General features: G+C 41.6%; 4 protein-coding genes and 1 long non-coding RNA gene across 8 annotated transcripts in view; 2 read left to right on the top strand and 3 right to left on the bottom strand.

The window, feature by feature from the left end:
- Positions 1-4,573, bottom strand: part of LOC105684627 (RNA-binding protein fusilli) — a 29,465-nt gene extending 24,892 nt beyond the window's left edge. The window contains exon 1 of one of the 3 annotated variants that reach the window (XR_002305610.2): positions 3,088-4,543. Coding sequence is in view for 2 of the 3 variants with exons in the window: in XM_048650960.1 (XP_048506917.1) it covers positions 3,088-3,231 (144 nt within the window). In the remaining variant the exon portion in view is untranslated. Of the gene's footprint in view, positions 1-3,087 lie in introns of all 3 variants that reach the window. The other 2 variants (XM_048650960.1, XM_012398114.3) reach the window with 2 other exon arrangements.
- LOC110116922 lies at positions 206-3,031 on the top strand. Its single transcript, XR_007277173.1, has 2 exons — positions 206-1,112; positions 2,882-3,031. It is a non-coding gene; the product is annotated as an uncharacterized LOC110116922 (long non-coding RNA).
- An 8,679-nt stretch (positions 4,574-13,252) lies between the features above and the next one.
- On the top strand, positions 13,253-14,720 carry LOC105684579 (MRG/MORF4L-binding protein). The gene is made up of 4 exons (XM_012398039.3): positions 13,253-13,619; positions 13,720-13,841; positions 13,920-14,283; positions 14,366-14,720. The coding sequence occupies exons 1-4, from the start codon at positions 13,517-13,519 to the stop codon at positions 14,518-14,520; spliced, it is 744 nt and encodes a 247-aa protein (XP_012253462.1). The 5' UTR covers positions 13,253-13,516; the 3' UTR covers positions 14,521-14,720.
- Positions 14,721-15,162: 442 nt separating this feature from the next.
- On the bottom strand, positions 15,163-15,655 carry LOC105684580 (40S ribosomal protein S28). The gene has a single exon (XM_012398040.3). It carries the CDS (start codon positions 15,562-15,564, stop codon positions 15,367-15,369), a length of 198 nt encoding a protein of 65 aa, XP_012253463.1. The 5' UTR covers positions 15,565-15,655; the 3' UTR covers positions 15,163-15,366.
- Positions 15,656-15,818: 163 nt separating this feature from the next.
- Positions 15,819-22,007, bottom strand: LOC105684683 (stromal membrane-associated protein 1). Of its 2 annotated transcripts, none has more exons than XM_012398241.3 (8): positions 21,743-22,007; positions 21,183-21,316; positions 20,436-20,603; positions 20,150-20,354; positions 19,809-20,084; positions 19,433-19,734; positions 19,191-19,328; positions 15,819-18,995 (listed from the first exon to the last, which is right to left on the bottom strand). In XM_012398241.3, the coding sequence occupies exons 1-8, from the start codon at positions 21,858-21,860 to the stop codon at positions 18,873-18,875; spliced, it is 1,464 nt and encodes a 487-aa protein (XP_012253664.2). In that variant the 5' UTR covers positions 21,861-22,007; the 3' UTR covers positions 15,819-18,872. The 2 variants fall into 2 exon arrangements, with proteins under 2 accessions (XP_012253664.2, XP_012253663.2); XM_012398240.3 differs by having other exon boundaries at positions 19,433-19,737; positions 21,743-22,006.
- Positions 22,008-23,639: the final 1,632 nt, after the last annotated feature.

Here is a 23,639-nt window from a genome sequence, read left to right as displayed (position 1 = left end):
CAGTTCCATCTATAACCGAACATAATATTCGTATCTTTACTTATACTCATACCGAATCGAAAAATGTCGCACGGAGATTTTTAGAATATCGCAAGAATTTCAATCTCACGATACAGTCGCGCGGTCCGAACGCGTGATTGTAAACGAGCCCGGATAATTTATGTACCCATAGTAAAGCGCGGTATAAAGTAAATTCTGGAATGCAATTAGAATGTAAGTAATTAACGTTTTATACGCCACTGCAGTTCGATACTACTTCGCGAATCGTTCACTCGCGTTGTAAAGTACACACGTGTATATAACACGGGCAATCATTGCGGTATACACGCGGTACATAATTCTGTATACAACCGCCACTTTGCTGTTTGCCTTTGCAAAGAATAAACATATATATACTAGGTGACGATTGACGCGACTTCTTTATTTCTTTTTTTTGGTTTTTCCCACCAAATTCTGATCCTTGAAAGTACATCGATTCGCAGGTGTAAACACGTGTTCGTCAATTTTTTAAATCAGATCTCCAGCTCTGATAGATCGTTGAGGACATAAGTGTGATCCGCGACCCTCGATCTTATTTCATTTAGATTCGATTGGTTTCCTTCTCTTTTTCGATAGATATCGCGATCGGGGACTCGATTGTATGTGACATGAAGTATATGTACTACTTGTTCCATGTGATGTGAGGTGTATATAAGAAAAACCCCCACAACGTTGTATTATACCTCGGCAGATAAATGATAACGCGCCGTTAGACCGTGATAACGGGAAGATTATAGGTATGTTATACGTTCGAATATAATTCCATCACATCTTTTATCTGTTGTACGTCTGTAATGTTTGTTTGAAAAGTTAATAGGTATAATGCACTCTTCAATTTCTGCGTTACGGCGTCTATACGGCGGTAGTACGTCAGAGTTACTGCATCGACCGCGACTGTTCCCCGCACATACATACATATATCTGCCGAACAATGTCTGATTGTAAACGAAAAGACACCGCAGAAAATGACAAATTATTTATTTATTCATTTCGTTCATGCAACGCCAAAAATATAACGCTTCAGTCGCTATATATATATATTTCGCGGATTTGTCTTCTTTATCGTTGGATTTGTAAGTATGATTCTGTTTTTACGAGTATCCGAAGTCCCCCTTCCTCCTCTCATCGTCAGTCTGGAGACTCGACTTCGTCTGATTTCGGCAAAGAGTATAGAAAAACATCAAAAAAATAGATTTCACACTGCAGGTTTGCGAACGTCGGACCGAATGTGATTTCGAAGCACACAACGATCGACGTTCGCGTAATTCGATATCGTCGGATAAATCGGATTAGACGTCACAACGTAAAGAAGAAGAAGGAGCAGGAGCAGGAGGAGGCTGTGGAGGTGGAGCAGGAAGAGGAGAATCGGTCGGAGTAGAGAAGGCGGACGCTGAGAAGAGGGGCAAGCGTGGAACGAGGAGGGGGGAAAAGTTAGGGAAACAAGATGCTGGAGCACGAACGAACGAACGAATGAACGAACGAACGAACGGAGGGACGGAGGGACGAAGAGCGAAGACTGCAGACGACGCGACTGATGGATGGTGGAATAAAATGGTAGTCCGGGTCAAGGCCCAAGGGTCACAGCGAAGGAGTAACGTCGTTCTATGCAAGACACATACTATAAGCGACGCGCGTTAGCTTGTATACCTATTTGTCCTTGACACGGAGCTGCACGGAGCAACGTTGGGAATCCACGGATATAAACGTGAGAAATAACGAGAAAATCAAATCTCGACAAAACCTCGTCCGCACAGCTTCATGTGAAAATAATAACTTCGACGGTGCCAAAATTTTAAAGGAAATACAACAGCCGATTCATGACCGGAGACAGGTGCAGCAGCTCCTCGAGTTTAGGTATTGGATATCACGGGATTAGGTTGGGTCGAGTTGGGTATAAGACGGGCGAGGTGCGTTGTTGGGAATTGTAAGGTACGTACCTACGCGTTGCGGAAGCAAGGGTACAATTGACAGTCCATACCGCGTGTAGTGCGCTACGCGGTACGAGGACATTTTGGAAAGAGGATACGTGTCCGGAACGGTGAAATTCTTAACTTGGTCATAACGTCTCCGATCTCGACCCAGATATGGATATATGAAAATTTGGGTAAACGTGCGAAGTGTGTATGAAATTAGAATGAGAAAATACCGTACAGCCATCCGGTCAAGGATGGGCACTTGGATTACGGACGCCTCGATAATCCCTTGCCGAATTATCGTTGTACGTTTGTATATACCACCTGCACGCTTCGATTCTAATATACTTACATGGAAGAGAAAAAAAAAAAAAAAAAAAAACGTGAGATAAGATAATAGCCGCGCGAGGATCTCAATTATAATTCTATTCCGTAATCTCTACGGAAAATTAAAAATCGCGCGTTACCTACTGTGTACGAGAAAATTATCGTTACGAGGGATGAGACGCTGACGGTTAGAAAATATTATTGCATTACGTCGTAGTCCCATAGGTATACGAACGGAAGAAGTTGATGGCTTTCGCCGGTGGAAGAGAGAGTTAATCTAGTTTCGTCGGTTGGGACGTAGTTTTTATATCTCCTATCTCATGTAATGGTCACAGGTGTTCCGTAACATAGTAAGAATTTGAGGAGTGTATAAAAACTAAAAACTAAAAACTAAAAACTGAGATTTTGGGAGGGAGGAGGACTGTTACGTTGCGAGCTGTCGAGGCAACAGAGTAGTCACGCGACGGCGAAAAATATTCGTGACGATCGGTTGTCATTGTGGCTGGACAGTCTAATATACGAGTATTTGTCGTCGTCGTCGTCGTCGTCGTGCGTGTCATGTAAGAAGGAGTTTTTTCTGATTTTCTCTTTTTTGTTTTCAGTTTTTTCTTCCGATGATTATGCATGTATTGGAAGGTACGCAGATCGTAGCCGCGCGGTATATGTATGTATACATGTACGTATGCGCGAAGAATTATAAATTCATGTGTATGTAATTAACCGAGGGGCAGATAATATTACGTTATCTCGTACAAGGTGTATTACGTATATCATTCAACATATGATTATAAAAAAAAATGCTGGTTACCTTATTCTGTAAAGCGTCAATGAGGACGTAAACCAAGAGGGTAACTTCCTCTTCATCGGAACCCAGCGCATTTCCTTGTTGCCCAGCGGTAGCCACGTAAAGGGCAACCAGATGCGTCGGCCCTCTTCCGGCCATCATCTGCATTTCCGGTCCAATATATCAGCCCGAATAAGCAGCGGTGACAATTTTACTTATTTTTATTTTCTTCTTATTTTCAGAACACTGCGGTATGAACCACCCCCACCGTTATTATATCAAACCCAATTCCGGGTGTTGGGATTACGATTGGAAATTATTTTCTAAATCCATGGGTGCGTGTTTGTGACGGAAAAATTTTTATGTATCCAACCGATGAAATGAAAGGTGGAAAAAGGGGGGAGGGAAAAATAACGGGATGGTGATCGAAAGGTGATCAACGACAGAACTTACGTCCAAATATTTACGATCCAAAGGTACACGTCGACATAATTTTCAAATACTCGGAAGCGAGGACTTTCGGATGGAGACGATCGATTCGAAATCGATCGGATTTGAGGTTATGGTCTCCGTATCGCTCTGAGCACAGAGGCAAGGCAGGTGTGAAAAAAAAATACTCAGCGGTTACGAATGTAGGTTATGCACAGCACTTATTTCGATCGGATTTTATTTTTTGGCTTTTATATTCACTTATCAAAGTTCACTAGACGAACACTATTCCTCCACTCGTATCAATCTGCGTCGCACGTTTAAATCCTATCGATGTTACCGTGGCCCGTCGGATTAAAAGTCGCCTGGCGAATCGAGATTGTTACCTGTCTACAGGTATCCGAAGGGTACGGTTATTCAATTATTTCATAACGGCTTGAGTAAATTCACGCACAACAGGCGATATAAAGTACACTTCACTGTTCCTCCGATTTTTTCCTCGTAAACAATCGATTCGCGTATATATATATATAGTTTCTAAGATAACCGATACAATGCGGCTAAAATATAATTCGATCTCGAGAACGAAAATTTTCTCCGCACAGCTAGAAAGAACTATTCGACCGATGAAACACCAGCCACTGTCCGGTAAAACGCGCGTAATTAACAACGATACAACAACAACGTTTATTTAAGCGAAAGAATAAAACGCGGAAAGAGTATAAACGATAAAATAAAATATGATATATGTATTCGTCCGGCGTTCGTGGGGTGCGCGCGGCGACGCGATTTCGGCTCGAGCTGCTGCCGCTGTCCCACAGTGAAAATGCCAGGCAGGTAAGCGAAGGGAAAGGAAAGGTGGCCGCCTGCCTGCCCGCCTGCCTGACTGGCCCGGCCTGCCTGCCTGCTGGCGAACCTCGCTTTATCCAGGTGCGCAGATATTCAACTCCGTGTACCGATGCTCGATGAGTAACAAGGGTATATGCCTTCTACCTGCCCTGCACCTATACCTTCTCACCTAATCACGCGTCGCGCACGTCTCTCGTCGGACTCGGAAACGGCGATTTTCGCCTCTCCGTCGACGATTCGTACCATCCCAGAAGAAAGCTCCTGCCTGCCCTTATTTGTCCAGCTGTCATCAAAAAATTTTCGATATCCTCGATCGTCGTTGTGACCCATCCATCCGAACGACGTGAGCATTCGTTCGCTGTCGGGAGACTGTTAATTTCTACGATACATGCACCGAGGCGATTACGACAATAATATGGCGGCTATCGCGAACCGACTGACCGGTGACAATGATCGTCAACGTAACATGGTGATGATTTTGATGGTCGATGGTAAAATGATTGTTCAGATTGCTGGATGTTCGTACCCGCGGTTGGAAATTTTCCAGACCTGCTTTGTCGTAGCCGTGATCATTTTTCGATTGAGTCGTGCACGAGAAAGACCCGAACAGGACAGCAGGTATACAGGTATAATAATTCGACGGTACGTTACGTATACCCGTAACGTCATAGGCCGTGAGAGATGCGAATTACCGCCAAAAGGTGATTATGATCTGTAAATTTCTCGGGTTTCCCTGAAATTTGGACCTCCCTCGCATTATATCGACGCGCTCGATGATTTGGAAAAATCCATCCGAGGCGTGAAGAGAAGAAGGATTCCAACGGTCAAGGGCACGCTGGCAAATTGCGAATAATTTTCAGAACGTATACGTGTAAGGTGCGATGCAGATCACCGCATGGATGTGTTTCGTTTGTTGCAATTAAGTTATGGCCCGCCGCGTTAATAACGTGTGTACGTCGTATCCGGTGAACGTTACCGAATCCAAACTTCTCGCTCCCTTGAACGCCGTCGTTTTAATAAGGTCTTTCAAGTTCACTCAATTGCGAACGTAATATTTCTGCATCGCGTACACATTCGTATATATTATAACGGCTTCGGACAATCGTGTATAAGAGTTCTCATACACAGTCGGCGGAGCAATGGGCGCGTATACGAGTATTCCGATTGGAGGATCACCTGTTGACTGCTCGGCGTTTATTGGATGTCGTCAGAGAGCCGTAACGGTGGTCGGAGTGAGACAGGTGAAACGAAGAACGACGCAGGAAGGACAAGGAAATGAAACGGTGTGTAACACCGCGCACGGATCTGGTGGGGATTCAAGTTTAACGTCACGCTCAAGTCTCAAGTTGTACTTGCTCACGTCGCGTCTCCTTAAACCCACAGTTTTGTGCCGCCGTTCCTTCTGTATTCCTATAGAGGATAGCGCACGCATACATGATCACTTTTCCGATCCCGTATCGAAGCGTTTGATCGCTTTTTGCTGTCCTGTACTGTAGTTCGACTCCTGAGATTTCAGATCGTTCGACCGACGAGGCTCGATGTCTACAATGTAGCTACGGTTCACCTTTTTGTTTCAGCCGTTCCAAGCTCATGTTGAATTTTCGCTGAAATCCGCCCGCAAAATTCAGCGCACAACCTGCGTCTGTAGTTTACATCTTCGGAAATTGACTCTCGACTCTCCATATACCTGAGTCAGATAGTTCGTTTATTTTCTACGAGAAATCGAGGAAATTCTCGAAAAATTTCCAAGTATCGGAAGGCGTAACGATCCGATAAAAAAAACCGTATCTCGTAAGCAGATCGGATTGAACAGAATAGGCTACCGTTATACCTACGTTCATTTCACCTGGAGTCAGGTAATCAATTGTTTACCTCGTATATAAGTTCACCTGCTACAGGGAAATCAGCCAGACGCAACAATCGTCCCCCCACGAATAAGTGGGAAATGAATCTCATCGTCGCGGTGGATTTGACTGAAGAGATTTTTTGCCGCATGTCGTAACTTTTGAATGCTTTATATGAGTTTTATATTTGCCGAAAAATGGCTGACAGCGCGCACACACGATGTACGAAACGATGCATGATGTAATACATCTCAGATTTATAGAGGCGATGTTATTTTTCACGACTTGAAAAATGATTTGGAATAACTAATAAAGCCATGAAATATTGCCTGTATAATACCTTTTACCCCGAGCGCTTCAAGCAGCCCAATGCAATGTAAATGAATAAAATTACCGACGAATTTTGCGGTTCGAGTCGGAATCTCGCTTCGTTCCTATACATATATCTCATTCGTACATAGGAAGAGGCATCGCAAGGGCCGTATGCTTTTCTATACCGGTGCAGTATACACCATGGGAAAAGTGCAATGCCGAGTTCAGCAGTGGTTAATGCGCATACCTGTGCGATGCTGACAGCTGTGGCATCGAACACCTGTCGCTTAAAGTTCATATTTCTCTTTACCTACGTAGTGTACAATATACGGATAAAATCATCATTGGCAAATGCACGATAGGTTCAAGGTTAACGAATCCGAATAGAGAGCGATTTCCACGGACGATCGATATCACGGTCGATCCGAACCCGAAACGAGAATTCGCCTTCGGAATAACATGTGTGCGTTTATCGCTACACGTGTACGTGCACAAAGGATCGATGTGGTGTAAATTTAGCGTCTCGTCCTATACCTACACATATCTACCTACCTACGACTGTACCGGGTTGGACCGAGGAACGAGGAGATTACGTAACTTCGGCTACGTAGACAGAAGTCGGAGTGGGGCATTCGGAAGACTGGCCGATGGGCAGCGCTCGGTATAGCCGTCGAAGCTGGTGGGGATACCGCGGGGACGAGGTCCAACGGCGTTATGGCCACAGCGTTTCACGTTTCTCCTTTTGTTTTGACCGTCATGGCTGACCGAGTACCTGGGCGCTCGATGGCCGCCGGGTAAATGTTCCCCGTATCCAAATCCTCCGAGAATCCGAGTCTCCCTGTGGATGGACTGTAGTTACGCGAGTATCGGTGGAGAGGTATTTCCGATCGGGCTGTACAAGCCGAAGATCGAGTTTTCGGAATCTCGTCCGTAGGCAAAATATACGTTCACTTCACCCCTCCGGCCCCTCTGAAGCATTCTGACAAATATTCATGATTCGTGTCTACGTGTGTGAGGAAAAATTTGTCTCCCTATGTGAATATGAATTGCCAAGACACAATTTTTTCTCACCGCAACCTCGTTAATATCGATTCAATATAGAGTTGATCGGGATCATTTTCTCCGGGTTCATGCCGATGCCAATGAAGAGACAACCAGGTCGTTGCACCTGCAGCCTTCCAGATGTCCAGGCTCCTCCTGTTCAGGTGTATATCCAGTAAAACGTCGTATACCTATAATGTAAACATCGGCAATAAAACTCTGCAGGATCCGTATACCTAACCAGAGGGAAAAGGTCTGCAGATCGTCGACCGCCTAGACTTGATGAAATTAGTTAAATTTTGCTACAGACGCATATTACCTATGGTTCGTTTGAGGGAAAAATTTTACCCATTCCAAATGGTCCTGCGGGGTCCCGCAATAACGCAGTTTCCTGTTATTTCGAATCCGTGCACTTGAAAACAAGTTGAAAGTGCGGTCAGAATTACGCGGTTTTCCGCGAGGCCTGACTTATAACCAGAATATGGTTATTTTCTTATTATCCTACGGCGACGTTAACTCATTAATATATTATAATTATGTATATGTGCGCATGACTCTATATACCGACTTGACTTTGTGAAGGAGCCTATGAAAAAAGGAGTCCTGATTCAGCAACTTGGTCCAATATCGGTAATACCATCGTCCAACATTAGTTCCAGTCTGTTAACTAACATTACAACGTATACGTACGTACGAATCTCGCGTTTATATGTAAGTATGTATAAATAAAGTGAAATTCATGTCTGCATTATGCGGCGAGCCACGCTCACATGTAATTTTTTGTCCGCTTATATTGATTGACGTCATACGAATTAGTTAACAACGGTAATTCCTAATAGGCCCGAAAACCTGGCTTGGCGATCCTCGCATACAATGGTGGGGATTTGCTAAAACAGCCTCTGGCTGAGATATAGTATAGATATAGTCGTTCTTAGCTGAGGTTTCGCCAACGTCGCATATTATAACGTGGGGAACTATTACGATATCGCTCCCCCAATCGCTGTCCAGAATCAACTTATACCGTTGATATGTATATTTTTGAAACAATACACATACTCCATAAATGCATGAAGCACTTTTCCTTTCTCCGTCGTCGTTGTGTCGCGCGATTGCGTTACATAACTGACAACGAATAGATTTTCCTCCATTCGTTGAGTTTGTGAGGGAGCCTATGGAAAAAAAAACTCGTCACTGTAATTATTTTCTGCCGCTAAAAAGTGGGGAACATCATGCGGGCAGCAGGTGCGTAGGATATGCCGCTCGGTGTATCGTTACTACCCTCATAAATCTGCAAAGAATGACGAACGATACGTCAATTCCAGCCATTAGAGTATAAATCAATACATCTATAGGACACACTCGGTTAATTCATCATTGTACGTATATATGAAATATCCACGTATACGGTAGTTTGCGACATGGCGGCGTGACGCAGCAATGACCTCTCCAGGGTACATATCGGATCTCCATTTCGCGAAGGGACGGCCGCCGAAAGCGAAAGAAAAGTCTGCGATATCCACGTCACCGATCCTCTGGTCGAAACTTTACAGCGCTTTACGCTTCGGAATCCACATCGCGGAGTTATACATAGTTACTTATCGGCCGCGCTGTATACACACATCATGCAACGTCCTTCCCTCTTTCTCTTTCTCTTTTTGATCCGTCTTTCTCCATCCTTCGAGATCGACGGTAAATATCCGACGTCGGTCGACTCCCTTGCGTAATCGTAGGATTACCCATACCTCACCGTGGTACCACCGGTGTACGCGTAACTTCAAACCGGATATTCGAGTCTTATACGGCCCAGCAGAAGCAGGATTTGCGACGACCCCGGAGCCGAAAATACGGCTGCAGGGGGCCTGCAGTCCAGGATACGCAGCTCATCCCGCGATCTCGTTGCAATCCGTATCCAATACTCCGGCGAAATAAATAATTTACTTATTTCTGCAAATGATCACCTCCACTTATTTATGCCTGTCTTCTATCCTTCGAGTCTCTATATCAACGTATCGATCGCTTCCAATTCGATGAGGTAAATACCCCGAAAACTATGGAAATTCGACGTGGTATATACGGTAAACATTTCACCGTATATCGAACTTGGAATTTTCTAATCAATTGAAACGTCCATTTGTATGATATACCGTAACGTGCGCAACGCTGATTATTACCAGATTTTCCGAAAGCTCGGTGCACATACTATAGGAAAAAACCTATACAGTCTGCCCTTGAAATCATGGTAAAAGTGAAATTGAAATGTTCAAACGGAAAATCAAGTTCAGTCATTTGTATCCCTATAATTATTATATACCTGAATAGAAAAATACAAATTTCTTCCATTGTGCAACTTACGTGAGCCTAATTGCGAGACTTAGCTGCATCTATACTGAAATACCGCATGTATGTGGGTACGTATTCGAACATACATATCTCGCCTGTGTTACCGGTGCAGCCCGCAATGCCGTCATCGTTGGCCATCAACTCCCGTTAGGATAGGCCGAAAAAATCGACAACCAAAGGGATAGTATGGCGGCCCGTGCATCGAGGAATTATAGTTATAACCAGCCGGAGCGAGGAGGTGACCAAAAGTAACGGGTCTGATTCGCTAGTTTATACAAACTCTTCGGAAATCGTCTTCTCGTACAAAATGTATATCATTTCCGTTGTTGGCAATTTTTTGAAAAACATTTCACGCATAATTGAATCACGGAGTACCGAAGAGTAAATAAAACGTAAATGCACGAATGTAAATATCGCGGTACAATATGCTGCAGAGGTTGATGTATACATGTATATTATAATATAACGTTTGCCGTATCGCTTCCACCTTTCTCTTTGTTATACAGGTGTAACCCAATGATTATTAACTATCGCGATTATAATGAAATGCTGCACAGACACCTCGGGCATGATGAACACATTTATGCGTATAATGCCAATGGTAGAAAACAATGAGCATGCATAATCATACAATAGTTTCATTTGCTGAATTTGTTAAATGTGCGATGAAGCCAATCGATATGAACGCTTTCCGAAAATTCAATCATGCGGCGCGCGATCATATCCAACACTGGAGAAAGAGCGATTCGCTTCAATCGATGTACTCGAATCCAAATATGCAACATATTTACGTGTACATCAGTTAGTACAGTACATAGGAATTAACCACTCTCTCTCACTCCGCACGAGTTAGGTCTATCTAATAGATTTCCTTCCGACTATTCATCGCCTAGTCACTCCGACGGCGACAATAATAATACCCATTGTTTGTAAGAACAGACGCCCGTAGTGCAATAATGACAAATTGTAAATGAAAGTACTCGGTTTGGCGCCAGCTGATCCCAATAGGCGGAATATTTTCTACCCGAAGTCGGCCAGGCTATATCATTAATGGTCTATCGGGGATCCCAAGCGTAATGAATTCCGTAGAAATATGTATACCGTCGCATCGGGTGAAAATTCAACCTACATATAGGGTTTGAGGATATCCTGAACACCGAGCATTCCAGCAGGTTCTCTCAGTCGGAGGGCCGAGGGAGTTTGATTTTTTTATAGTTGAAATCAAGCATGAAGTAAATAGGTTCCATTATATTCGTAAGCGGAGTGCGCGGTACATATCCGTGGGCATATTGAAGGTACATTACGTTTACAGGTACGGTATGCAAGTACAACGTGCACCTTGAGATCGTACCGAAGCACGCTGCCGAAGCAAAGCGCGAAGCAATACCTTGAGGAGAGTGACATAGCACGAAACTTTGCTGCAGATAGCGCAGCTAGCCTGGCTATATTCCATGGGGAAAAGAGGACCGTTCGACGGCCTGTGGAAGAGATAGTGGTCGGTGACCTGGAAGGAACGTTGACTCCATGTAGTCAATCCCCTCTTTATATTATATTCCCACCTTCGCTCCACCTGAGCCAACCTCACCCGGGAGATGTTGATGCTTCGTTTATACTTCGTGCAGCATCGGCATGCGTCGTTTAACCAGAGAAGTACTTACCTGGATTTTATTCTTCCTCTGCGCAGGCTCCGCCACTCTGTACCTTTCTTTACCTCTCTTTACCACTCGGTTCCACCCCTACGTTTCTGTTCTATGTCGTATATTGTACATACGGGGCATTCCCTATCAACTCGACCAGGTTCAGACCCCTCGTCGCTATTTGTTTCTTCATGATTTGTTCCAGATGATTGCAACACCTGGAAAATTTCCGGAAGTTTGAGTTCAAGTCAATTTCGAGAAGGAGGAACATTTGCCTTCACTTTTTTGTCCGCTAGTCATCGGAATCGAATAGACTAGATTGCAAAGACGTTTTTCAGATTTGGAGAAAGGAGGACAAAAAGGGCCAGAACCGGCTCGATTTGACATGGAATGCCCGGTGTATATATAAGTTTACACATTATGAGCTATCTAGGATACCGTGCCGGCTGGTATTCTTCCCATCATCTCAGCCGGACACTATACCTCGATGAATCTAGCAGACGTGTATCTAGGGGCAAATAAAATGCAACAGCGAAAAAGTGACTACGCCATACATACCTTGCCTTGTCTATGCCTACATCTTCTTTGCAAATGTATAGCTAAATTGCCCTTACAATTAGTAACGTTTCCCTTAATTAATTTTGGTATCCAAAAACGCTTAGATATCCAATCGCCCAAATAGTTTTGTATGTAATACCTAAGATACGAATTCCTTTGTTCTAAATGACACAACGAGTTGCGACCAATTACACCTGGAGCCGCAATTTTCTCTTTCTATTTTGGATAATGCAATTTGATGCTACACCGGAAAATTGCTCAGCTCTTATCTTATAGCTTGTTCAATTATAATGTAATTAGTGTCGATGTATCTGTCGGACCATTAGAAGTAGATCAAACACGTGTTCGACATCAGAATCGGATCTATTCATTCGAAAGCGTGCACACGCAAAACATATAGTAGGCATCTTACAATTAATACATACCCAGGTCATCGTGTTATACGCGTGTTCGAAGGTATAGGGTTGTTCAACTCGAGACGTTATATTTCAAACGTTGAGGTTCACGCTTCCTTCCTGGCGTTACTTCGGTTGGAAAGATCGAAGCAGCGGACCGCGTCAAGTCATCATCGCTCTCTACCTTTTTCCACTCCTTTTACCTCCTGTCCTGCTCTCCTGATCCCGTCTACTTCTTTTAGTTCCTCCCCGCTTTTCGCTCCCCCACTAATTATTTCCGTTATTGTGGCAGCGGCGCGTTTTACCTACGTACCTTCCTCAGCAATAACTAATACCGTATACATTGGATGAAATCGGGCCCCATGACAATGGAGAATGCCCGGCATTGTGCGGCTTGCTCTGATACATGAGTTATAAATGACTATTATTCTCATATTGTTATAATCATACTACATATGCAAGTCAACTGCTGCAACGACCATTAATCTATAAGAATCTGTTCCCGTTTCTGAACCTTTGGAGCGATTTGAAAATTGTCAGTCTCATAGATTCTGAAGATTTCAGTTCACTTCAGTTCCGATCATTTCTTGTTTATTTCCGATTTGACATAAGCAACAATGCACTTTGAAAACTGCAGTTCTTTTTACCAACTGATGATGCTTCTTACCAATATGATGCACACCACTGTATCAACAGTGGCACTGACGATAAAATGATACCAACAATCGGTTCCAACCATTTACCGTCTGAAGTCGTGTGGCGTTGCGGGTTTCACGCGGGCAACTCAGCAGCTGGCTCTCGAGAAGCACTGCAAGGATCCACTTTCGTCTTCTCTTTCTTAGCAGATAAACTATCGGACCAACGAGTATTTAAGCTATTCAAGCATTGAGCCTTGCTGTAAAGAAATCAAATTTCACTACCAGAAACGAGTCCAAAGTCGTGATTTAGAGTCGATCCATCAGGGTCTGTATCGTGTATAAAGTTCGAAGCTTCTCTAATTGTACGTACGTAGGTGCAGGAGTACGATAAACATTCGGTAAAGCACAGGATGGCTGTCAAAGAGAAACAAATTGACCATACGGAGGAAATTGAGTGGAATGTTGACAATGAAATACAATTATTCTTCGCCATGAATGGGCACAAACCAGTTGGTAAGATATTGGATTAATCGGAAATGTAATGATGTGCGTTGCATAGAATGATGGTAACGCAAAGATTTTGAGGTTACTTTATGTATTCCGTTGATTGTAGGTGTCAACAAATACTTCCACATGGTTTGTATCTGGGAAAAGTTTCGTGCCGCGATACACAAAGATGTATCTTTGAAACTTATTTGGGACCACCTCGAATCTATGTATGACTTAGCTGCGCTGGTAAGTCAACTTGAGATTTCTTGGTCTCTCAACTATGATAATCGAACGTTGTTGTCTTATAGACATGTGATTTTTCAGGATGACACAGAAGACCTTCCATTTCCAAGCAACGAAACAGATTTTGTGCTTCCTGAATCTGAATTCTCTACCTTTATGAAAATGAGAAAGAAGGATGAGCCGGATACTAAGAGCAAGGATGCCCAACTGAAAGAGAAATACAAGGAATTAAGAAGAGATAAAGATACCAAAGAGATCCCAAAGAAGGACACGCCTTCTAAGGATGTAAAAAGCAACAAAGAAGTTGATAAAAAAAAAGAAGAACCTAAAAAATCTACTAGGGAATTAGATATGAAAAGAGACAAACTTCGTGACTCCAAGGACTTGAAGAAGGAACACAAATCTTTGAAGGGACGACCGAAAGGAAAGGATGAGGACGAACCAGGTTTGTCCTATATGTTCATTCACCCTTTTTCTAATATATAGTTAGTGATGCATATTTTATTGTACCTTTATTTTCCGTCTAGTTTTGACTGGAAAGAAAGAGAGGAAAGACTCAGAGTCAAGTCGCGATGGTCCAAAACGAACTGTTAAAAGACCAACTAGACAAAGCGTAGACAACACCTCAAAAGCTTCGTCAAGTCCACGAGATACTCCGCCATTGAAGCGGCGAAGAATATGAAAGCAATAACAGATACAGGGAGATACAAACACCTGGACTTATTACACTAGACAAAAATATCGCGACGTTGCTTACAAACTAAATACAATTTGCTGGAGTAGTATTTATTTAATTTTATAATTCAACGATAATATTGTAATGCACCTTGTTAAGTTGTAAGTTTTACAGTGTAAATAAATGACTTCACTTTTCTACTGAAATAATCTTTTTATACGTACCCGGGATTTTCAGTTTATCTTCCAAGTATTCATAATCTCCGCAAGATTCTGCAAACTTCATCGGAGTTCATAACACATTGCTGGTTTCCATATAACTGAGATCAAACGATTCTGCCAACAATGTCAATGCTTTTGCAGTGACAATAAACAAATCTGACATTTTCTGGATACAAGTACGAAATACAAACCAAACTAAATATTTTTTAAATTTTCAATGTTGCTGGTAGCCAATTTCCGATCGACTGCTCGACTATCATGTAGAAAAAATTGGGGGAAACTATAGTAGTGACGTACGAGTTCGAAGGAAAGCGAGGTTAGGTTTAAGGTCGATGTCGGGGTCAACTAAATCTGTGGAATTGAATTATTTTACCTTATACTTAGCGCACTCAGCTGATCAGGATGTCGATAAAACGAACACATTAAATTAGTGGTTGCCAGCGAAAGATTTATTGCATGTCGGGCTGGTTTGGTACAGCAGATAGAAGTAGCTCAGATGACGCCAACATGTTGACAATTCGATGACGATGATGGACATCGTAGAGAGTGAAGGCCGACTTGATTGAAGTATCAATGGAATATTTCTTGTTGCAGGAACCTTTTCAGTGTTTTCCAAAGTTGATTGCGAGTTCTACCGAAGTCTTCTTGCTTCACGTTCTGACTCGAGGAGGGTGAGAATGTCGCCCTCACGTACCGGCCCCTTCACGTTGCGAATGATCTGACGATTTTGCTCGCCGATGAATTCAACTTTGACTTGTGTACATTGTCCTTGGGATCCAGTACGTCCCAGTACCTTGATAACACGGGCGAGTACCACAGGTTTATCCATGTTTATAACGTTTTCTTTATTTTGTGCTTAGCACGTGGCTTTAATGAGACAGCACAACGGAGCTCGCCGGAAGCGAAAGAAAGCCGATCTAAAAGGTCGGCGATGGCGCTACGAGTCAAAGCACGAGGCGAGTCAAATATATTCACAATTTGTCAATTTGACTTCCCGTGCGATTCTACGCGCGGCAAAATATTAAAAAAAAGGGTGGCGAGATCGACCCGTATCGACCCCACCGAATCAAAAGATTTTCATCGTTGAGATTAACATGTATATTTTAATCTTTTGTGAACACCAATTCGTATAGTATCATATACACAATATTTAATACCCACACGCATTTCACACACACATACGCGTATTCTTCAGCAGTCAACGATACGCTCTTTACAGGAATTTGCATAATTTTGGAGCGAATATTCGTCGACGTTCCAAATTAGATATATTCTGAATTGCTTAAAAATATATACCTGTATGGTATTATTGTATTACAGAATAGGTCTACGCTTCAGGATATAGCCAGAAGAATTTTGCTACCTATTTATACAATAAACGCTTATTTCCAAAAATTAAATTCTAATTGATTCAACATCATATGAATTTTCACATTCCTAAACATATTCGCTATATCGTTACGTTCGTGTGTGTATGTGTGGTGTAAAACACTTATTATACTTGATACTATAAACAATAATTTACTACTTGAAATATAAAAATGGTGTCACGTTAAAACATACGATCCCAACATATTCAGAATACCTGTAGCAATAATTTGGTGTACATAATTTATTTATAATTATAATGATATTGAACACTAGGCTATAATATGATTGCGTAACAATTTTAATCTAATATAACATTTAGCCTATCTCTCGTCGTTTATTAATTTGATAAAGATTCGAATAACAATTCAGAGATTTGAAAAAATATTTATGGACGTGTGTTCAAATCGAAATTCTATGAAGAAGAATGAGTTATTGACGCGAATAACAGAGTGTCAAATTTATTCTAAGCAAAGAAAAATTTCTTTGTTGTATCGATAGATTCTACTGTAATATTTTTATTTCTCCATGAACTATTGATCAACTACTTCAGGAATTGAATCGGTAAAAAAGTTGATCGGTTTTATGAAAATATGAAACTGGTAATGATATTTGAGAGCACTCGTTTGAGGCTGGAACGGTAGAGTTTCAACCTTAATAATTTTCTACTTGGTATTTCACTAAAAATAAAATTAAATCTAAACCATCCAGCCAGACTTATTACATTTCGCTCCTTCAAGTCACAAATCACCACACGAGCATTATCTTCAAAAGTTTTTATCAATACCACATACCATTTGTTTCCTTGCATTTGATCGTTAATTTTTTCCTGCTTGATAATGTGATGAAGTAATCCGCCATTGATTTATGATATAATACATACGTGTATATCGTTAAGTATAAAAAGCTATCGTATAATCGATGTGGTCAGTGTCCGGATTTTTTTCCAATATTGTCGACTACTGGTACGTTTATGTGGGTGCCCCGAAAACAGCTATACAATTCATACACATACGAGTAAATTACGAAATGTAAATTCATCAACCATCGACGAAAGAAATTAAACAAGATCGCAGGACTGTTTTTTTTTTTTTTATATTTTATTGTTAGATAATAAGTGAATGAATTATGCTCAATGGAGACATGGAGGACGGTCTTTTATATGTGTATGTATCCATACTGCGGCCACCCCGAACTTGTAGAGCCGTAAAGATTGCCTTGGATACCCTTTTGGCGTTAAAAATAAGTTGTAACACCAAGAAAAAGTGTAGGAGATCACAAATGTGAGAGAAATTATTGTCTATAACATAGTATCGTTAGATTTTTTTTTTTCACCATTATTGGTGTATACTTATATCGATAAGGTCCAAATACGAGATGACAATAAGTAAGTATCGGTGATTTTCGCTTTGCATCACAATCTCATTCAGCGTCACGTTTCCGATTTGAATCGTTTCCAAATAATTCAATAGTTACTGGACTCTGTATGCATACTTCATTCTCAGATATTTTGTTGCAGCAAAACCAAGTGCTCCACTTTAGTATGACTCACAAAATATCCTATTATAGAGGTTGTGATAGCCAGCTCGGTAAGTCGTTTTACATGCAAGTAATAAGCCCTTGATTAGATTTTGTTCCTATTAATACTTATTTATATTTACAATTGAGAGCACCAGGCGATGAAAGTACACCGCTGTTACTCGCCAATGCCCAATGGGCGAGCGTTGACCGATTAATCACACAGATTATGTATGAAGTGAAATACCTACATGATAAAATAGGTACATATGAGAGCCATGGTTAAATGTTCAAGGTGTTAAGTAGAGTGCAGTGCTCCTCGAACGGTGATTACTCCGCAATGAATAGTCAATGCGAATTTCACACTCCTTTCAGACTTTGGCACTCTTGTTCCTATTTGTAATGCTCCAGCCAGTCTTAATGTGAAATTAGTTGTATTGTTGTAAATTATTATTTCATTTTCTTGTTCATTGATTCCCCTTTTGGACCTCCAGGGAGACCATCCTAATATTATTATTTACTCTAATATATCTATTTTATCCCAAAGTCTGCGGTACCTGGTCGCGGATTGGGCGGTGGGTTTTGCACTGTTAGCAATTCGAATTTAGACTGAAAATTTCTTGCAGTCGGGCGCAGTTTACTATTAGTAAAGAATTGTCTGCAGCTATTTCTCTCAAAGCATGTAAAAATCACTAAGCACCGGGTATTTAACATAAACCAAATGTGAAAATAAAAGTTCGCTAACAGTACCTATTCCAGGGCTTTTCGCATTCGCATTTTGGCCAAAAACGGCATTTCTTACGATCACATGCATTGAGGATCATATGGACCAAAGTAGAAAGAGAAAAAAAACAAGTCGAATATCCATACACCGTCGCTATCGAAATCGATTTACGGGATGTAAGAGGGTCTATTCTATCTTTGAATGTATAATGCACGTTTGTTTTCCTCGCCCTAGTACAACAAATTTTTCGGTTGTTCCGTTGAAAGATAATAGTTTATTTATGTGTATTCTATTATTATGTTTGGTCTGGTGATGGTCATGTGGTAAACCTTTGTTAGGCTCATTTTTCAACGCCGTAGAATATATCGGTGTGGCGGTGTTTTCAACCTCAGTATCGGCGGCGTACGCGGATTTTAAGTGCGGTATAACATAAGCAACGATAACGATGAAAATAGGCCCTACCAACGTTAGCGTACAACATTGATCTAACGAACAGACCTGCAACTATATCCTCATGGCGAAATTTGTTACTGCCATAAGTTGTTCGACAGAGTTTGCCCAGGTAAAGTCGTAGCAGCTGTTTTTCCGGACGGGGAAGGGGACGGAAAACCGGATGCTCCCAGCGTCATTTGAGTCATCCGTTGTGGTAGCTGTAAAAAATTTTTTTCTTATTGTTTGACGAATTCAGAATCCAGCCGTCGCGTAATCGTGAAATGTACATTGATTCGCGAAGATAGCTAAGGTGTTATCTAGTTTGGACTCGATATGATATCCCCATTGACGTTCCGTAGATTAAACGTAGAATTATTTGTGTTAATGTGACAATGATTCTGATTACGATTTACCTGATTAGTAAACGCTGTGCTCTGCTGCTGCTGATTGGGTAAATTGAAGAAAGGATTACTGCCTGGCGCTGGTTGTAGATTCTGATTGGCCAACATCCCACTCCATCCATTAATTGAACTATTTTGACCCATTTGCATCTGTGAAGAAATTTTTTATTTCAACAGACCGTCGCATCATGTGTTTAGTGTAAAAAAAAACGTGGGGGAGAAATTCGTTGAATTGGCTAACTAATGATACCTACCACTCCCCCCATCTGATTTCCCATTAATCCCATTGCAGGATTTTGTACGCCATTCATTTGAGTCATCTGACCCATGTGCATACTATTTCCAGTAACATGACTCCCCGAAACTGCGGCTAATTGAGCTCCCAGCTGATTAGTAGGTGGGCCACCCATCTGGCCTTGCATCGCGAGCTGTCCTTGGACGGCGTTCATTGGTCCCATTGCCTGGCTTTGAAAATTAGCCTGCTGATGAAATCCTTGTACTCCTTGCATCTGTGGTGGAAATTGTTGCGCCGTAGTTTGCTGAGCGTACATACCACCTGCTAACGGTTGAATTTGTACAATTCAGAACGAATGAAAATCATCACCTAACTTTCATTGATAATAAGCTCACCAAGACCTCCAAACATAGACTGTTGTTGATTAGGTGTAGCGTAGAGTGCCAGGATACTATCCTTTGTCATTTTGCTTTTCTCTTGAGGTGTGGGTGCTGGTTGATTGAAGAAGCTTTCTTCTTCCGTTTTTTCGGCGGTAGCAGTCGCCTCAGCGCCGCCATTTGCCGCACCATTAGATGATTGCGAAGCTGGCGCGGGCGGTGCTGACAAGAATGAAGAAAAGATATCTTCCCCAGAAGTTGAACCATTCGCGTTGCTTTGATTTGATGGAGCATCTACAGAAAAAAGAATTTTACATATCGTACCAATTCATCATTTTATTCATAGCTCATGTATTCACCAAGTCCCAACAAATCCAGAGTTGCAGAAGGGTGAGCTCTGCCCGTCTTAGGGCTGACGGAACAGCGAGGCTTTGGGAGCTGTGGAACTGTTTCAGGTTTTTTAACCGGTGGCAAAGGTGTCTGTGCTCCGCTATTCTTTGAACCTTCCTTTTTACGTCTGCGTTGTCTTTCTGCTTCTAAGTCAAGTTCTTTGTCCCAGTTAATCTGATTCAGTGGTTCAAGTATCAACCCAGTGAGTGATTATGAAATTGTTCTAATTTATTGTGACTAATAAATGATGTAGACCTTTGGCAAGGGCGGTGGTACCCATTCCTTTGCGATGTGTTTCTTATGTTCATATTTAGCTCGAATGAAACATTCCAAGCCAGAATCTGTCTGGGGTCTTCGGAAACTATCAGGAAGATTCGCCTCATATACTGCTCTAGCACGCGAATTGCCCATCTGTTGAAGGCTCTGGAATACGTAGAGGTGAAATTGATCACAGGCCGTTTGTTGCGATAAAATGAGCGATAAAATTCGATTCAACATATGAATGTGGATGAAAGATTGCATATTACTATGTGCTTGGTATCGTTTCACTTCTCAATGAGAACAATGAATAGTTTTCGAGGTAATTATGCAGAAGTGGGGCTCCCAGGGGGGCTCCACCTATAATCGGCCTGTATTTTTTTTTTTTTTTTCGTGAATAGGAAACATGCCAACAAACAATATTATAATGGTGCATGACCATATTTACCAAAAAAAAATTCGAAACCAAATTTACATTCCACAACCAAAATATTTAAAACTATGTGAAACGTTTGAACGAATGTCAACATTCGTACACTAGAATATACACCAGTGCATAAATCAGTGTTTCGAATGTAAGAACTAATTTATCAGAATTTTATCAGAATATTTTTTTTCTTGTGTCTTTTTTTGTCTTTTAATGTCAGCTTAGTGAAGTCACGATGTCTAGTCATTCATTTGACAATTTCAGAGGGATGATTTCATTTTTGCAGAAAGAAATTATAGCACTGCATGCAATATTACCACAACTTGTTCTGGTGTCCATGTATCCAAATTCACGGATTTGACCTTGCTTATGTGGACTCCTAAATTTCTATGTATCCCAGCACAACGAATGCATAGGAATATTCCAAGATTCCAGCTGGCCCATCGAGGTCCTGAAACGAATATTCAAGAACATCAAGTTCAATCATCTGTCCTTGCGAAATCTGCTATTGTAAAAAGTTGTGGTAAACAGCAATGGTAGAGAATGTGCTTGCGAAACAAAAGACCTGTTCTGTTTTGAACCCGTCTTCTGAAAGAAGTGATGAAATTATCATCAAAGCTGCGACGGAGAATGAAATTTGGAGTGCGAGAGAGTATTTGGGATATCTAGGTTTCTGAGTTGAATATAAGAAACGTGAATGACGTGTCTAAAAGAATCGTGACTGCTTATAGATAGAGAACAATACTGCCGCATGAACTGAGTAAAAGAGTCCGCATTACGCGATTACGATTGATCAGATGATCCGTAATTGGTTTTGTTATGATTTAATTTTGAGGGGAGTGAGCGTGCTCATGGATCCACGTAGTATTATAAATACCTTTTGCATCGCAGTCAACACAGTATTTGTTGTCTTCATCGCGTAGCATTTGGGTCAAGAGGGTTTGACATTTTTCTTGTATTTGTTTGGTTCGCTCTTTCTCCAACCGCGACGTCATTTTAACGAAATTTAGCTGACAATTCAACGATTTTACAAGTTTAGCAGATTTAGGGGAGGAAACTACAGTTTTGACACGGCGGCAGCGTCAGCCGTCAAGTGAAGAACCGTGAAGTGACACCCAGGCTATACCGCATTTGCGATATCAGCCAACTCGATTTGTTCCTTGGTTCCATTTTTTACCATCCGTGCTCCAGCCATACGGCGCTCAAAGCAGGAGATGCAACGCCGCACTTGACCTTCGCGTCTCTTTCAAGGGTACAGCTACTGGTACAGCAGAGTTCGTTGTTTTTCATCTTATCGACTATCCATATTGACCGTTTTATCGAAAAGGTTGTTATTCGTTACCATCATGGTATTACCACGCATTGAAATCCTTTCAGCGGCTTCCGATATCGAACTAAAAATCTGACAATGAGAAGCAAAAAAATATGAAATGAAAATCCTCGTCATCACACTGTGGACGGATTAAAAGAATTTTCTGTTTTCCAGTGTGACGCAACTTTATACAAGAGATGCTGAGCCGCTGAGGGATAATACTGGGATTAGCTTTTACTTTAAGGGACGTGCGCTGTGTAATCACGTGCTAAATATCCTGGCTCTCCCTGCAGAGCGTCGCGAAGAATTCCTTATTCCGTATCCCGCTATAGCATGAAATTAATTTTGAATGAGAAACGATGCTGTTACCAAAGACTTATGCCACTTGCTCCCTGACACTGAACTGCACTTATATAGGCAGTGATCTTAGCGAGCTTTTTAAGATTATAGGTATATACTCTTGAAAACTAGATACATACCTATATTTACTAAAGCAATGTGCGCTATGATATACATAGTGGTGTATGTTGGACGATGTAGGTATATTCGTAAAGTTCGAGACGTGTTATCATGCCGTGTATTTCCACAATTCAACGGTACTTCCTGTCCGTGAAAAGGAGGGAAAAACCGGAAATGTAGGAACAAAATGAAAAGGAAGGGAATTGAGGAAATAGGATTTGGTCCAGAAATACGCCCTTGACGGTGGTCGGGCGTTCCAATTGCAGAAGATTTTTTTGAAAAAAAAGCTCGGCGAAACGAAAATCGAAGGATTGCTCTTGTGGGTATATAGACCTATTATTCATAATACACGTTGAAACATCCTTGGAAGGAGTTTCGAAGAACCGGAATGCCTATAACTGCAGAACGAGCTAGAATTATAAGTTATACCACGTTAACTAGTGAATACCTCTCCATACACAGGTGAAACTTTGGACCATCCATTACTAGCGCTTTCAAAGGTTTTAGTACCGAGGAAAAACGTTCCGGAACTTTCTAGGGCTTACTCTTGTGCTCCAGAGTTGCAGGGAAAGGGAGGACCGAGGGATGTTCTTCTCAGACTTAGTAGATGATGGTAGATGTATTTCGGTAACCACGTGATATACCTATACGGTTGCAGTATACATGACTCGACGCACCCTCGCAAACTACATATATAAAAAATGTACGAACAAACGCACGAAAACTCGTTTAGCAATAGGGCTACATTCGGCCGTTGAATGATGAGAAAAATTACTCAAGTCGTCGAAGGGTACCGGATGTGAGATAGGTACCAAATATTGTATGTTTACTACGTATAAATATTGCATCACGAGGAAATTACACGATAATATTATTCAATCTGCGTAGCTTCCTGTTTTTTTCTTCAGCGTTTTTTTTTTTTTTTTTCTCCAACTCTCTCGTTATGAAAGAGGCTTTTATAACTTATGTCAATTATGCGGGGCCGCGGTCCATGCTTTTGTAG

This window comes from Athalia rosae, chromosome 2 (genome assembly GCF_917208135.1).
Source record: "Athalia rosae chromosome 2, iyAthRosa1.1, whole genome shotgun sequence".
In the NCBI taxonomy this organism is placed as follows: Eukaryota; Metazoa; Arthropoda; class Insecta; order Hymenoptera; family Athaliidae; genus Athalia; species Athalia rosae.
This window is presented reverse-complemented; position numbering and strand designations above follow the sequence as displayed.

What these genes read in the sequence shown, in the direction of transcription:
- LOC105684580 (XM_012398040.3), bottom strand. Translation starts at nt 15,564, where the DNA reads ATGGATAAACCTGTGGTACTCGCCCGTGTTATCAAGGTACTGGGACGT.
- LOC105684683 (XM_012398240.3), bottom strand. Translation starts at nt 21,860, where the DNA reads ATGACGTCGCGGTTGGAGAAAGAGCGAACCAAACAAATACAAGAAAAA. An exon ending in TGTTGACTGCGATGCAAAAG is followed by an intron (nt 21,317 to 21,742) that starts GTATTTATAATA and finishes TATTCGTTTCAG; the next exon opens with GACCTCGATGGGCCAGCTGG. An exon ending in GCACAGCGTTTACTAATCAG is followed by an intron (nt 18,996 to 19,190) that starts GTAAATCGTAAT and finishes AATTTTTTACAG; the next exon opens with CTACCACAACGGATGACTCA.
- LOC105684579 (XM_012398039.3), top strand. Translation starts at nt 13,517, where the DNA reads ATGGCTGTCAAAGAGAAACAAATTGACCATACGGAGGAAATTGAGTGG. An exon ending in GAATGGGCACAAACCAGTTG is followed by an intron (nt 13,620 to 13,719) that starts GTAAGATATTGG and finishes CGTTGATTGTAG; the next exon opens with GTGTCAACAAATACTTCCAC. An exon ending in TGTATGACTTAGCTGCGCTG is followed by an intron (nt 13,842 to 13,919) that starts GTAAGTCAACTT and finishes GTGATTTTTCAG; the next exon opens with GATGACACAGAAGACCTTCC.